The sequence below is a fragment of the Cynocephalus volans genome, chromosome 6, assembly GCF_027409185.1.
Source record: "Cynocephalus volans isolate mCynVol1 chromosome 6, mCynVol1.pri, whole genome shotgun sequence".
NCBI lineage: Eukaryota > Metazoa > Chordata > Mammalia > Dermoptera > Cynocephalidae > Cynocephalus > Cynocephalus volans.
Genome location: NC_084465.1, coordinates 49,180,228 through 49,195,444, shown reverse-complemented (window position 1 = coordinate 49,195,444; position 15,217 = coordinate 49,180,228). Strand labels below are relative to the sequence as shown.

Here is a 15,217-nt window from a genome sequence, read left to right as displayed (position 1 = left end):
CCCTGGCACCAAAGGGTAGGGCTAGCACCACCTGAGTCAGGTTGTCTCGGAGTGGAGAAGAGGTAGTTCCCCAAAGGAAAATTGGGGTACTGTTATCAAAAGAAGGAGAAAAAATGCTGGTCAGTTGAAAGCAGCTGATGGTCATGACAATTGCCATGCAAAAAGATGTGGAGAGAGAATGTATGTGATGATTGATCTAGGTTCGCGTGGGGTAGTCTAAATTTTAGTAGTAAATGTGTAAAAAACTTGGCCACCAGATTTGATATATTTTCTTCTTTATCCATGAAGTGTTTGGGACAATTCTTTTTTTTTTTTTTTTAAAGATGACCGGTAAGGGGATCTTAACCTCTGACTTGGTGTTGTCAGCACCACGCTTTCCCGAGTGAGCGAACCAGCCATCCCTATATAGGGACCCAAACCCGCGGCCTTGCTGTTATCAGCACCACACTCTCTGAAGTGAGCCCCGGGCTGGCCCATTTGGGAGAATTCTAAATGGCTTTTGGTTTTTATTAATTTTTAATGAGTTTTTTTTTTTCAATAGCTTTAAGACAAAAGCAACTGAAAATTCCTAAGGAAACATTCAAAGGGAAACCAAGCATTTGATGCCCTTAACATAACTTATTATGATGTGTTTATTACTAAATGCTATTCAGAGTTTTATTTGAAAAAATAACCTTGACAAAATGATTTATTTAGTGTGCTATAGTTGTATTTTGGGGAAATAAAATTTCAGAGCTTCCTAGTTAATCTTATTCTTAAATGCTTATTGATAGTGTCATTTACTGTAGACAGGAGGTGAAAGAGAAAATATTTTTTTACTATATGTAATCGATGTATGTGATACAAAATTAAAAGCCACAAAACTGTATGTAGTGAAAATCGGTCTTATTTCTAACTCTCTCTAAAGCCAATTACTTTTATCAGTTTCTTGTATATCTTATCAAAGTTATTTATATAAACACAGACGTATGTGTACATATGGTAACATACTTTGCAAACTCTTCTGCTTTGCTTTTTCCAATTAACAATATATCTTAACCTTATTCCTTTTCAGAACATAGAGTTGTCTAATTCTTTTTAACAATAAACTACAAAATAGTCCATTGTATGGAAGTACCATAATTAACCAGTCCTCTATTAATGGACATTGAGGTTGTTTTTAATCTTTTGCTAATTATCCACAGCATTGTTTTCCTGTAGGACAAAAACAATAATATTAATTTCACCTACAATACCACTATAAAAATGACATTTTAATTCTCTTAACTCTCATATACCACGTTTACTAAAAATCTCATTCCGTGTCTAGAAAAAATGAGTGCTTAAAGAAGTATGTGAACCATCAGGAAAATGTGGTACTATTTCCCACAAAATAGGATGGCCATAATAAAAATGATAACAATTATTAGTGCAGATGTGGAGAAATTTGAGCCCTCATACATAACTGGTGGAATGTGAGATGATGCTGTTGCTGTGGAAAACAGTCTGGCAGTTCCTCAGACAGTTAAACAGAATTACCATATGATCCAGCAATTCCACTCCTAGGTATATACCAAGAGAAATGAAAACATATGTCAACATAAAAACTTGTACACAAATGTTTGTAGCAGCATTATTCATAACAGACAAAAATTTGAAAAAACCCAATGTTCATCAGCTGATAAATATGTAAATGAAATGTGGTGTATCCATATAATGGAATAGTATTGGTAATGAAAAGAAATGAAGTACTGATGTATGTTACAACATGGATGGACATTGAAAACATTATCCTAAGTGAAAGAAGCCAGTCACAAAGAACCACACATTGTATGATTCCATTTATATGAAATATCCAGAATAGGAAAATCCTATTTGCCCATGACAGAAAGTAGATTTGTAGTTGCCTAGGGCTGGGTGGAGGGAGGAGGGTATTGAGGGATGAAGGCTAAGAGTGAGGGTTCTTGCGGGGGGTGTGTGTGTGATGAAAATGTTCTAAAATTGTGGTGGTAGATGCACAACTCTGAATATACTAAAAGCCATTGGATTGTACACTTTAAATGGGTATGGTATATGAACTCTATTTCAAACTTTTTAAAAAAAGTATATTAATAAACGTGTTACCACATTTTTGCTTTCAGTTCTTTCTACAACTTCAACAGGCAGCATTGGAGGTCTTTGCAGAGAATAATACTCTCAGTAAATTGCAGCTGGGACAGCTAGCCTCTATGGAGAGCTCTGTCTTTGATGACATGATTAATCTCTTAGAGCGTTTAAAGCATGATATGTTGACTCGTCAAGTTGACCATGTTTTTAGAGAAGTTAAAGATGCTGCAAAATTGTATAAAAAAGAAAGGTATGTCTTCTGTATAAGTCAACTCTTAACACCAGTCTAATGAAAGTTAAACGATGGTGCAGGCAATCCGCCTTCCAGGGTGCCTAGGTAAAACAGGGTTTGGCCTTTTGTATTACAAACTTTAACTATTTTTGATGGAAATATTTCTAAAATATGTTTTTTCGGACATTCTTAATCAGAATAAACTGATTATAATTTAGCCTTCAGCTCTTTGTAAATATGGAAAGCTGGTACATAATCTGGAGTTTAATAGCCTGTCACCCATTTCAAAAAGTGAGGTGCTTCCGCAGTACCTGTGTAGGCTTGCATTGTACAGTTTATTCCACTACCCTAATTCCTTGTAGACATCTGTTGCGTCCACTAGAATGTGAGCTCCTTGAGAGCAGGCAATATCTATTTATCCTAGTACAGTCCCTGCCACACACAGTGCTTACCATCAATTTGGAAGTTTTATTATTCCCCATTTTTTTTACTGAAAATTAAAGCATAAAATTAACTGTTTTATATCAGTAAGTCATATATTAAAATTTGGGGATTTAAAAATATCATCCTCATATTAAATAAAGAGTATTTAATTGAGAGTTACAGTATAAATATAGGTACATTTATTTTCTGATAGAGCTTTTAATATTGGGCTGTACATTTCTTATCCAGAATGTCCCAGGACAGTGCACTTCCCCAAACTTAAAATGATGTGTTAAAATTTTAAAAATAAAAAGTGATGAAAAATTTTATGATAAAAATTAATGTGTTTTTTTTCCAGGTGGTTGTCCTTGCCATCTCAGTCAGAGCAGGCAGTAATGTCCCTGTCTAGTTCGGCTTGCCCCTTATTGCTTACATTACGAGACCGTTTACTTCAATTGGAGCAGCAGCTTTGTTTCTCCTTATTTAAAATTTTCTGGCAAATGCTTGTAGAGAATCTGGATATATATATCTACCAAGAAGTAAGTAAGAGTAGACTATATTTTTGGACTGTGATAATAAAGGCAACTGTTACATGAATTATTCTTTGTTTCAGATAATTCTTGCTAATCACTTCAATGAAGGAGGAGCAGCCCAGTTGCAGTTTGATATGACTCGGAATCTTTTCCCTTTGTTTTCTCATTACTGCAAGAGACCAGAAAATTATTTTAAACAGTAAGCACAATATTTAACAATATTGATGTATCAAGTTAGATACATCAATTGATGTTAGAGGAGGTTTATTCCTTTTTAACAACTTTAGCGTTCCAGTGATTTTCGGTGGAATAAGATCAACTAAAATTTAAAAGCATTCTACTGTGTGTTTAGAGCACAGTGGGGAAACCAAATTAATACATAAGATGGGACCCATGACCTCATAAAGTTTACCAGAACTGAGTATAAATTATACATTTGGCTTTATTTTCTAGCATTTGGTTTAATTCTCTATTTGCTTATTCCTAGGGGAATAAATAAAAAATGAAAGCAAGTGCAGTTCTGCCTTATTTAGTAAAAATAAGAAATTAAAAATATGTTTAGTAACTATTAATAGGCCAAGCCTGAAGAAAATTTGTTTTCTTAAACATTTGCTATTAATTGTGGTTCTAAATATGATTATAAATGTACTTAAGAGTAGGGCTGGCCAGTTAGCTCGGTCGGTTAGAGCTCAGAGCTGATAACACCAAGGTCAAGGGTTCAGATCCTTGTACTGGCCAGCTACCAAAAAAAAGATGTATATAAGAATAATTCTTAGAAATATTTTCAGAATTTGTTGATTTAATATTTAAGTTATATCGGATTTTGTGAGATTATATGTTACTCCTTTTAAATTTATTATAAAATGAAAGCAATGTTTGCTTCTTTCAGTAAGATATGCCTATTTCTGTTTTGTTATTTTAGTATTCTACCTTTCTGTTGCTTTCATTTTATCCCTTAATTGTCTTTTTTCCCATATGCTAATCTACCTAAAGTCATAGTTACATTTAATAGACTATTAGTATCAAGTATTATAGTTAGGGAAATAATGGATACATATTGAAAACAATGATCCTATTACCTTTCAGTAATCTAATGAAATATAAACTCTGTGCACCTATGTAGTCATAACATGTTAAAAGAGCCAAATAATAAATCCATAAATAGTCTTTATAGGGGACAGTGTATTAGCAGTGCAAGGAAGCTGTTTAGTTTCTCAAAATGAAATTGTTAAAGGATAACACAGATGATATAGGTAATGGAGATCTCATTTCCCTCCTTTTCCCACCCCTCTTCCCTAAACAGTATAAAGGAAGCCTGTATTGTTTTGAATTTGAATATCGGTTCTGCTCTACTCCTGAAAGATGTATTGCAGTCAGCTTCAGGGCAACTTCCTGCCACAGCAGCATTAAATGAAGTTGGAATTTACAAACTGGCTCAACAAGATGTTGAAATTCTACTTAACTTGAGGACAAACTGGCCTAACACTGGAAAATAATGCATCTTTCAGAAGAAGATTTTTTTGTTTTATGTTTTTGTTCTTAACAAAGAGGAAGCCAGGAGGATTTCAAGTCATATGATGAAGTTCTGAATTAATGAAACTGGACAACTGAAAACTTCATTAGAATCATTTATTATCTTGGACTTATGATGTTACTAAAATGATGACCATATTTCTTGAGTCCTCTTGTTCCTAAGAAATCAAGAGAAGAAATACAGAAAATATGAGAACTCAAAGTACTTCTCTTTACAAATATAAATGTTGAATATGTCTTTCAAAGAAAATACAAGAGTAGAGATAATAAATTATAACCAACTTTCAATTTCCTTTGCTAATTTAGAGAAACTCTGTTATGGATAATCAAACACAGCCAGTAAGTTTTTGGGAATTCATTATATTTCCATAAGAAAGCACATTATGAGATGGTGAATAAGGTAGGATTATTCTTCATTTTCCACAAATGTCCTTCCATTTAAAATAATTCCTAGTTCCATTTTGTGTGACAGTAGGCAACCTTTTCTTTCTGGATGATGTTTCAGGCCAAAGCATTCTGCCTCAGTCTTTCCTCAGTGGTAGGGACTGTAATTAAACATTTTTGTTTAATATTTGTGTAACTAATGATGAGATGAAAATCTTAAACTTTCTTTTTTCTTCTGACTTGTCCTTGTCCTTGGGTTGTATTAAATAATGGTTTCTTAATTAATCTTCAGAGTAAAACTTTTTTAAACAAATTGACCTAGATTAGCTGAAGGCTTTCTATAACTATCAGATTTTATTCCAATGTTTTTTTTTCTGATTTAGCATTTAGTTAGTACTTTTATTTTTATTTATTTTTTATCTGTATCAGCCACACAGAATTAGTTAGTACTTTTAATGCTGTAACATCTCAAATCTGAAATTATCAGGCTGGCATGTAACCTATTTTATTGATTGATATACATTTACTTTGCAATAAATAATTTTTTTTTTTTTTTTAAGTTATTTTTGTTGTTGTTGTTGTTGTTGGTTTTTCGTGACCGGCACTCAGCCAGTGAGTGCACCGGTCATTCCTATATAGGATCCGAACCCGCGGCGGGAGCGTCGCGGCGCTCCCAGCGCAGCACCCTACCGAGTGCGCCACGGGCTCGGCCCTGCAATAAATAATTTTGAGGAGATATTTTGAGATAAATTCTGTTACTCTGTATTTCGTACAGAGATTTTTCCAACCAGTGTGTTGAGCTCAAAGCTTTTCTTTTAGTTCTCCGAGCAGTTTGGGACTTTTCACTGCTTTCCTTGAGAATTGTTGGGGTTTCCCAATGAGAAAAGAAGGAGGCTGCCTCTGGAACTTCCTCTCTAACTCCAGCATTTTCCCCCTCCTCTCCCCAGGCTTAGGGACTTTATTGTCAGCCCTCACAGTCCTCACTTTCTAGTCAGCTGAAAGTTTCAAGAGGATGAACTATTTCCCTCAAAAGGTAGAATCTGACTTCAAAATCACACCATGTTATTAAAATATCTGTCATTTAAAAATAAACTTACACTTCATCCCTGAATTTATCCAAAGTTATTATATGTCCGTCATCTTTTAAAACTTCATCTGCAATACACAGACCCAGGGTTTTTAGGGCTGTAAAAATCAGAATGAGAAGAAATGAAAATTTACAAAGTGAGAATTATTTTCAGATAAAGTTGTGGAATAACCACAAACTATTACCTCAATTTGTAGAAGTTACTGACCTTCTTTATACTGCACAAATGATATGGTGCCTTTGCCTGCGGTATCCATCATCTCAAACATAGCCACAATGTTAGAGTTATCCATAAAGTAAGGAAAAGCTACGGATGTTAATTTGGCAATTCTCATACTTTCCAGTATGGATATTAAGTATTCTCTCGGTTTTTCTGCAAAAGAATAATTCCAACTCTTTCTAATGTGAAATTAAAATATATCACAAATGGAAGTAGTCACAACAATTATTAAACACTTGTGTTCAAGGTCCTATACTAGGCACTGGGGATACGGGCCTTGCTTTCATGAAACTTACTGTCCATCAGGAAAGGCATGACATTGAACAATTAATTACATATACACGTGCCCTACCTCAAATATTTAAATAGTTCAGAGACGACCTGGGCATTTTTTAAAAAAGCTCTCCAGGTAATTCTAATTTGCAGACAGGGTTGAAAACCAAACAGAGAACTGCATGAGGCAGGAAAGAAGGTGGCCAGCTGAAAGAAGGGATGGGGGTGCAGGTTAGCTCACTTGGGAGAGCATGGTGCTGGTAACACCAAGGTCAAGGGTTCAGATCCCCATACTGGCTAGCTGCCAAAAATTAATAAAAGAAGGGATGATAAAAACAAAGACTCAGATAAATACAGTCTTCCAATTAAAAGATGTAAATGTTCATTTGTAACATGAAAGTGTTTTGAATAGGTAGGCTGTCTTTCATTTAAGCAATTTTAAAAATGAAGAATCAAGATCAATCTCCTGTACAGAAATAATGCAGGAGAATCATGATGAACAGAAGCCAGAAGAACTAAAGATGGAGCAGCTTAGATGGTAAATGCTACTTTCATCGCTCCATCATTTTATTATTTCAACTCTAGGCTTTACTCTTATATTTTCTGTTTTGTAAAAAAGTTATATCATTATTGAGAATTTCATATGTTTATAAAAGTAGACAGAAAAGTATAACGAATCCAACTTTAATTGTTAGATTTTGTGGCCAATCCTATTTCATTATAACCCAATCCACTTACCCCTCTTCCTGTATTATTTTGAAGACAATCACAGCAATCATATTTCATTAATAAATATTTGAGTGTGTACCTCTAAAAGATAAGGACTCCTTTTTCTTTTACACTTTATCACAACACTATTATCAATACTGTTCTCACATCATAAATTTTTTTTTACTATCCTCAAGAAGTATTCAAATTTCCAATTGTCTCACAAATGGCATAAATTTTAAGTACTTTTTAACAATCAAGGACTGGCTGGTTAGCTCAGTTGGTAAGAGCTTGGTGTTATAATACCCAGTTCAAGGGTTCAGATCCCTGTACCAACCATCTGCCAAAAAAAAAAACCAAAACAAATCAGTATACAAACATGGTCCACACATTATGGTCAATCTTTTCATAGATTATGTTTTTTATTTTTATTTTATTTATTTATTTATTTTTTTATTGGAAGAATTTATTTTTTATTTTTATTTTTATTTTTTTTTAAATTTTTTTATTTTTTTAATTTTATTTTGTCGATATACATTGTAGCTGATTATTGCTCCCCATCACCAAAACCTCCCTCCCTTCTCCCTCCCCCCCTCCCCCCCAACAATGTCCCCTCTGTTTGCCTGTTGTACCAACCTCAAATAATTGTGGTTGTTATATCTTCCTACCCCCCCCCAGGTTTGTGTGTGTGTGTGTGTATGTGTGTGTGTGAATTTATATATTAATCTTTAGCTCCCTCCAATAAGTGAGAACATGTGGTATTTCTCTTTCTGTGCCTGACTTGTTTCACTTAATATAATTCTCTCAAGGTCCATCCATGTTGTTGCAAATGGCAGTATTTCATTCGTTTTTATAGCTGAGTAGTATTCCATTGTGTAGATGTACCACATTTTCCGTATCCACTCATCTGATGATGGGCATTTGGGCTGGTTCCAACTCTTGGCTATTGTAAAGAGTGCTGCGATGAACATTGGGGAACAGGTATACCTTCGACTTGATGATTTCTATTCCTCTGGGTATATTCCCAACAGTGGGATGGCTGGGTCGTATGGTAGATCTATTTGCAATTGTTTAAGGAACCTCCATACCATTTTCCATAGAGGCTGCACCATTTTGCAGACCCACCAACAATGTATGAGAGTTCCTTTTTCTCCGCAGCCTCGCCAGCATTTATCGTTCATAGTCTTTTGGATTTTAGCCATCCTAACTGGGGTTAGATGGTATCTCAATGTGGTTTTGATTTGCATTTCCCGGATGCTGAGTGATGTTGAGCATTTTTTCATATGTCTGTTGGCCATTTGGATATCTTCCTTAGAGAAATGCCTACTTAGCTCTTAACCAAGGAGGTGAAAAATCTCTATAATGAGAACTACAAACCACTGCGGAGAGAAATTAGAGAGGATACAAGAAGATGGAAAGATATTCCATGCTCTTGGATTGGAAGAATCAACATAGTGAAAATGTCCATACTACCCAAAGTGATATACAAATTCAATGCAATCCCCATCAAAATTCCAAAGACATTTTTCTCAGAAATGGAAAAAACTATTCAGACATTTATATGGAACAATAAAAGACCACGAATAGCCAAAGCAATGCTCAGCAAAAAAAATAAAGCTGGAGGCATAACACTACCTGATTTTAAGCTATACTACAAAGCTATAATAACCAAAACAGTATGGTACTGGCATAAAAACAGACACACTGACCAATGGAATAGAATAGAGAATCCAGAAATCAACCCTCACACTTACTGCCATCTGATCTTTGACAAAGGCACCAAGCCTATTCACTGGGGAAGGGACTGCCTCTTCAGCAAGTGGTGCTGGGATAACTGGATGTCGATATGCAGGAGAATGAAACTAGATCCATACCTCTCACCGTATACTAAAATCAACTCAAAATGGATTAAGGATTTAAATATACACCCTGAGACAATAAAACTTCTTAAAGAAAACATAGGAGAAACATTTCAGGAAATAGGACTGGGCACAGACTTCATGAATACGACCCCAAAAGCACGGGCAACCAAAGGAAAAATAAACAAATGGGATTATATCAAACTAAAAAGCTTCTGCACAGCAAAAGAAACAATTAAAAGAGTTAAAAGACAACAACAGAGTGGGAGAAAATATTTGCAAAATATACATCTGACAAAGGATTAATATCCAGAATATATAAGGAACTCAAACAACTTTACAAGAAGAAAACAAGCAACCCAATCAAAAAATGGGCAAAAGAGCTAAGTAGGCATTTTTATTTTTTAATTGAGTAAAAATTGTACATATGGTATACAACATGATGTTTTGATATAATGTATATACATTGTGGAATGGCTAACTCAAGCTATTTAGCATATGCAGTACATCACATATTTATTATTTTTTTGTGGTGAGAACACTTAAAATTTACTTTCCTAGTAATTTTTAAGTACACACTATATTGTTTTCAACTGTAGTCACCATGATGTAAGACAGATCTCTTGAACTTATTCCTTTTGTCTAACCGAAATTTTGTGTCCTTTGACCAAACAACATCTCCCCAATCCCCATACCCCCCAGCCTCCAGTAACCACCTTTTTACTCTGTTTCTATGAGTTTGACATTTTTAGATTCCACATATAATTGAGATCTTGAGGTATTTATTTGTCTTTCTGTGCCTGGCTTATTTCACTTAACATAATGTCCTCCAGGTTTATCCATGTTGTTGCAAAGGACAGGATTATCTTCTTTCTTTAAGGCTGAATAGTATTCCATTGTATATATAGGTCACATTTTCTTTATCCCTTGATTCTATATCTTGGCTGTTGTGATTAACACTATAATGAACATGGGAGTGCAGACATCTCTCCGACATACTGATTTCATTTCATTTGGATATATACCCACTAGTGGGGTTGCTGGATCATATGGTAGTTCTATTTTTAATTTTTTGAGGAACCTCCATACCATTTTCCATAATGGTTGTATTAATTTACATTGCCACCAACCGTGTACAAGTGTTCCTTTTTTTCCATATCCTCGCCGATTCTTGTTATCTTTCATCTTTTTATAACAGTCATTCTAACATGTGTGTAATGATGTCTCATTGTGGTCTTTATTTGCATTTCTCTGATTATTCGTGGTGTTGAACATTTTTTTCTTATACCTGTTGGCCATTTGTATGTCTTTTTTTTTGAGAAATGTCTATTCAGGTCCTTTGCCCATTTTCAAAATCAGGTTATTTGTTTTCTTACTATTGAGTTGAGTTCCTTATATATTTTGGATATTAACCCCTTTTCAGATGTATGGTCTGAAAATAATTTCTCCCATTCCATAGGTTGTCTCTTCACTCAGATTATGTTTTTAAGTCTCTTAATCTATAGGTACCCCCTCCGTCTTTCTCACTACTGGAATTTATGTGTTGAAACAAGAAGTAGACTTTAAAATCTAATATAGTGTCTTATTTTACAAATTTTAATAGACTATAGAAACAAATAGGCTACCATGTATGAAGTCTGTTGATTCTTCCTGAGTTATATATATCAAGTTTGGAAACAGAAAAAGGTCAGGTTCGAATTTCAACTCACTACATTTCCTTTTAAGGCTAGAATAAGTAAATAATGCTAATAGAACTTTGTGTGCTACTTTGATGAAAATCTAAACCAGGCTTATTGCTGTATATCCTTTAGACTATATGTGATTCACACCCTGGTGAATAATATAAAACATTTATATTAAGAAATGGGTGTATCTGCAGAAAAATGAAACTTGTGAAATTTTAGGACAAAACAAGTGACTTCAAAGAAACCTGTTATGTGACACTGAAAGTACGAGTCTCCTTTCCTCTGCCATTAGAAGGACTTGGGTGGGAAGTGAGAAGCACTACATGTGTACTTTCTGTGCCAGCCAGACCCTTCTTTAGCTTTTCCACCTCCTCATCCTAGCTCAGTGTTTCCTCACCTGTGGCTTTCTCTCCCCGCCTTTGGAGCTTGTAAAGAGGTTTCAGAGTTCACATTATTAAAGGGATAACAGCATCTCAATTTTTTACATTGATAATTAAATTATTTATATGATAATTATTTTATTAATATAGGACTATTCCAGCGCTCCCTTCCTTGTCCCCTTCTGCTAAAGAGAATTTTGTCTTTATCCACTTAGATTCTCTTCCCTACACCATGCCTTCTCTTTCTGTTTTTGCTGGATGGGTTCAAGGCTTTTTGTGCTGAAGGAAAATAAAGAATCCTTGAGATGCTAAATTGGTTGACATAATAAAGAGCTGAGAGAAAAAGGCAAGATAGGGAGCAGAAGACGGCAGAGCTGGATGGGCTGATTGTTGTAGATTTGGAACCTGACAGGCTCTGCAGCTGCTCTGGGTAATAGAGTTGGGAGAGGAGGAAGGGGCTTTTGAGTAGATTTGCTGTGGATTATAGTTAGAGTCTCATCTTAGATTCCTTTCTAATTACTCTTGATTGCTGTAATGACTGTGCTACTTTGAGTGCAATTTTGTGTTGGGACTGAGATGGCCATATGAGGGCCTGTCTCATAGATATATAAGAAAGCATATGTTATATGCATTATATAAGTTATATAATTCATGGCAGTATATTATATGTTATAAAATATATTTTGTAATATATTATTTATTATAATACATATTTATATATCATATATTACATATAATTTCTCTTAAAAATAGAACTGCTTGAGAGCTTCAAAGAGTGTATATCAGACAACTAATGCAGGTCAGATAAGTGGGCTCATGTGACTCAGAAAAATCAGTTTTTCTTCAGTTGCCCTATTGACTGCCATGGTGTTTCTGTTACTCATATAATGTTTAAGATACCCATAATTAGGCTGATCAAATGTCCTAGTCTTCCTGGGACAGTTCTAGTTTGCTATGTTGTCATGGCATAATTATTAATAGCACCTACTTTCACTCAAAATATCCCCAGTTTGGATGATAAATCTTATGATCATCTTACCCATACAGAACCATTAGTGAAGACAGGAAATGTAAGGGACAACAATGTTAAAGTGTAAGTTAGTGAGGAGCATCAAGATAACAATTTGGTAAGTTCTTAAGATAATCTTCAGCAGATTCATAAATTTCATTTTTCTGATCGAAATGATCGTATAGTATGTCAACATATAAAGAAAATTAGGGAATTGGGCCAAGATTTCCAATATCTAACTAATAATTCCAGAAAAAAAGGAAGAAACAGGTAAGGAAAGAAAAATATTTCCTAGATCTGAAAGGAAAATGTCTGCAAATTATAAAAGACCACAAAGTACCTAGCACAATAAATCAAAAACAACAACAACAAAACCACTCCAAGGCATAAAAATATTTAGAATTCCAGCAGTAAGATAAAAAGACAATCCTATAATATTTCCAGAAAGAAAAAACATATTTCCTACACAGATGAAGAATGTGATGCCATATGACATCAGACTTCTTCAGAGCAACATCAGAAGATGGAAGACAGTGGAATAATGCTCTTGAAATTCTGAGGTCAGTATTTCCCAACCTAGAATTGTGTCCACTCTGGTTACCGTCAAGTTTTGGGTGTAGGATACGACATTTTCATACATGTGAGTTTTCAAAATATTTACCACTCAAAGCACACTGTCTCAGGACATGTTCCACCAGGAGAGAGGGTAATGCAAGAAAGAGGGGAGCTGTATGTGCCATAAGACAGACAGGCTCTAAACACAAGAGAGGCGAAAATTCCTAGGACCGGTGAGGGAAAGTCTGCATAATCACTGTGTAGCAGGGCGGATGAGCAATCAGTCCACACCGATGCAGGAAGACAGCCTACGGCTAGGGTGGGAATCACCTGACAACTGTAAATGTAATGACAGGACAGCTACTCTTGTGGCAAAAGAGGATATGGATGAATTAGTGAAAATTATCCAGAAAATTAAGCAAAAATGTAAAATGTAGTGTTATTAACTTCAGAGAAAACTACAAAGGAAATATAATCATAGCATACTACATGGATTAGCTGTGAACATTTGCCTAATAATATTGAAAATTCTGAATATTGGTCGTACTAAAATTGTGTTCTGAATTGGGAAGATGGATGTGAGTGGGAACAGGTGTGTGTGTGTGCGCGCGCGCTACATTTTTATCTTCCACAATATAAAGCTAATATCTAAACCTGGAGGGAAAAAAACATTAAGCAGCAGCAGTAAAGTCTGTTATTTAGAAATCTCAAGATAAATAGCAAAAGATATAGCTAAAAGAAATAATTTATTCTGTAGAATAGGAATTGGGGATGGGGAGGGGAATGCTGTTATTATTCATCATAAGCTTCGAAGTACTTTTTGATTTTTAAACCCCATACATATATACACTTTGATAAAAATAAAATTAAAATATATGTGGTGAAAAATATTCTTATATAATAAATATAACAGTGAATATAAGACCACTTGTTGAAATGGGGAAAATTAAAATTTGTCTTAATATATAATGAATATTATTAGAATAATATGAATAATATAACACGAATGTTATACATTTATTTTGAAAAACCAAAATCTTAAAATCAGGCTATCAAGAATAACAGTTCAGTAATCTCTCTCTCACACACACACACACACACACACACGGAAATTATTGCTGCATCTAACAGCAGAAGACAATTTTCAACAGTACAGTACCAAGTACCAGCAAGAGTCAGCAGTCAGTTTTCCAAAATATAGGTTTTTAAAAATCATTTCGATAGCAACTTTTCCCCAGTGCATTAAAAAAAAAAAACAAAAACATTCATTTGTCTTTATTCCTTTTCACTACTTGTTGCAGAGGGTTTTTTTTGTTTTGTTTTTTAAATTGCTTTATTGCTTTAAAACAATTAGAAAGAACTTTGCCACCTATACATGATCATATTGGTTTTTGGCTAAGTCAGAATGTTTGGTACTTCCATTTCCTCACACAGAAGCAAATGAAAAATCTGGCATTTTAGATCCTCCGTATGGGGGCTGGCAGGTTACAATTCTGCACTCTGGGGAGAAGGACATAAAACCATTAATATAACTTTTTAATCATACACCACACAAAAATTATGAAATGATTCAAACTTTGTAAGTGGTTCAGATGTGTAAAAATTTGTCAAGAAAAGCTGTCTCCTCAAGAACATCCTATCGTTGGAAGCATCTGTTGCTTGCCAGACATAAGGCTGATTTACATATTATTAATTTAATCATCCCCATATTCCCATGAGATCGGTACTGTTATTGTCCCCACTCTCCAGAGGAGGAGACTGAGGCGCAGGGTCTTGCCCTAAGTCACAGAGTGCTGAGTCGGAGCCAGGCGCCAGGCTGCCTGCCACCGGAGCCTCTCTCCCACCACCGACGAGCCTTCCGCCTGCTAAGTCCCACCGCAGTTGGCTAGCGGCTGGCACAAAGAGGTCGTTCAATAAGTACTTCTTCAATTGAAAGCCACCCAGTTAATTAGCCGCAGAAGGGCTCAAGTATCCAAGAGGCAGGGGAGAGAGCGCATGAGTGTGGAGGAGGGGGTCTTGGGGAGGGAAGAGAGTCCCGCTGCGGGGCTGGCGTGAAGGGATGGCTGTACCGGGAATTTCTGGGGACGGCTTCGCGTGGGTAGCGGGTGGAACAGAAAGCCGAGTGGAAGGCAAGACCCTTACCCGGCCGGACAAAGAGGAGGACGCTGGTGAGATGGTTCAGCAGCTCCATGATTCGATGTTTTTCCAAATAATCCCTGGCTTGGCGCTCCCTGCTGCTGGCGGTCTGCAT

General features: G+C 35.4%; 2 protein-coding genes across 5 annotated transcripts in view; one reads left to right on the top strand and one right to left on the bottom strand.

Annotated features, from left to right (window-relative positions):
- Positions 1-7,351, top strand: part of RINT1 (RAD50 interactor 1) — a 25,573-nt gene extending 18,222 nt beyond the window's left edge. For both annotated transcript variants that reach the window (XM_063100493.1, XM_063100492.1), the window contains 4 exons: positions 2,121-2,335; positions 3,099-3,279; positions 3,354-3,472; positions 4,577-7,351. In XM_063100493.1, the coding sequence (XP_062956563.1) occupies positions 2,121-2,335; positions 3,099-3,279; positions 3,354-3,472; positions 4,577-4,769 (708 nt within the window). In that variant the 3' untranslated portion in view covers positions 4,770-7,351. The remainder of the gene's footprint in view (positions 1-2,120; positions 2,336-3,098; positions 3,280-3,353; positions 3,473-4,576) is intronic.
- EFCAB10 (EF-hand calcium binding domain 10) lies at positions 3,224-15,217 on the bottom strand. 3 transcript variants are annotated; one of them, XM_063100495.1, is made up of 4 exons: positions 15,109-15,217; positions 6,486-6,650; positions 6,288-6,375; positions 3,224-3,269 (listed from the first exon to the last, which is right to left on the bottom strand). In XM_063100495.1, exons 1-4 carry the CDS (start codon positions 15,215-15,217, stop codon positions 3,224-3,226), a joined length of 408 nt encoding a protein of 135 aa, XP_062956565.1. The 3 variants fall into 3 exon arrangements, with proteins under 3 accessions (XP_062956565.1, XP_062956566.1, XP_062956567.1); XM_063100496.1 differs by lacking the exon at positions 3,224-3,269 and adding an exon at positions 4,928-4,964; XM_063100497.1 differs by lacking the exons at positions 3,224-3,269; positions 6,486-6,650 and adding an exon at positions 4,928-4,964.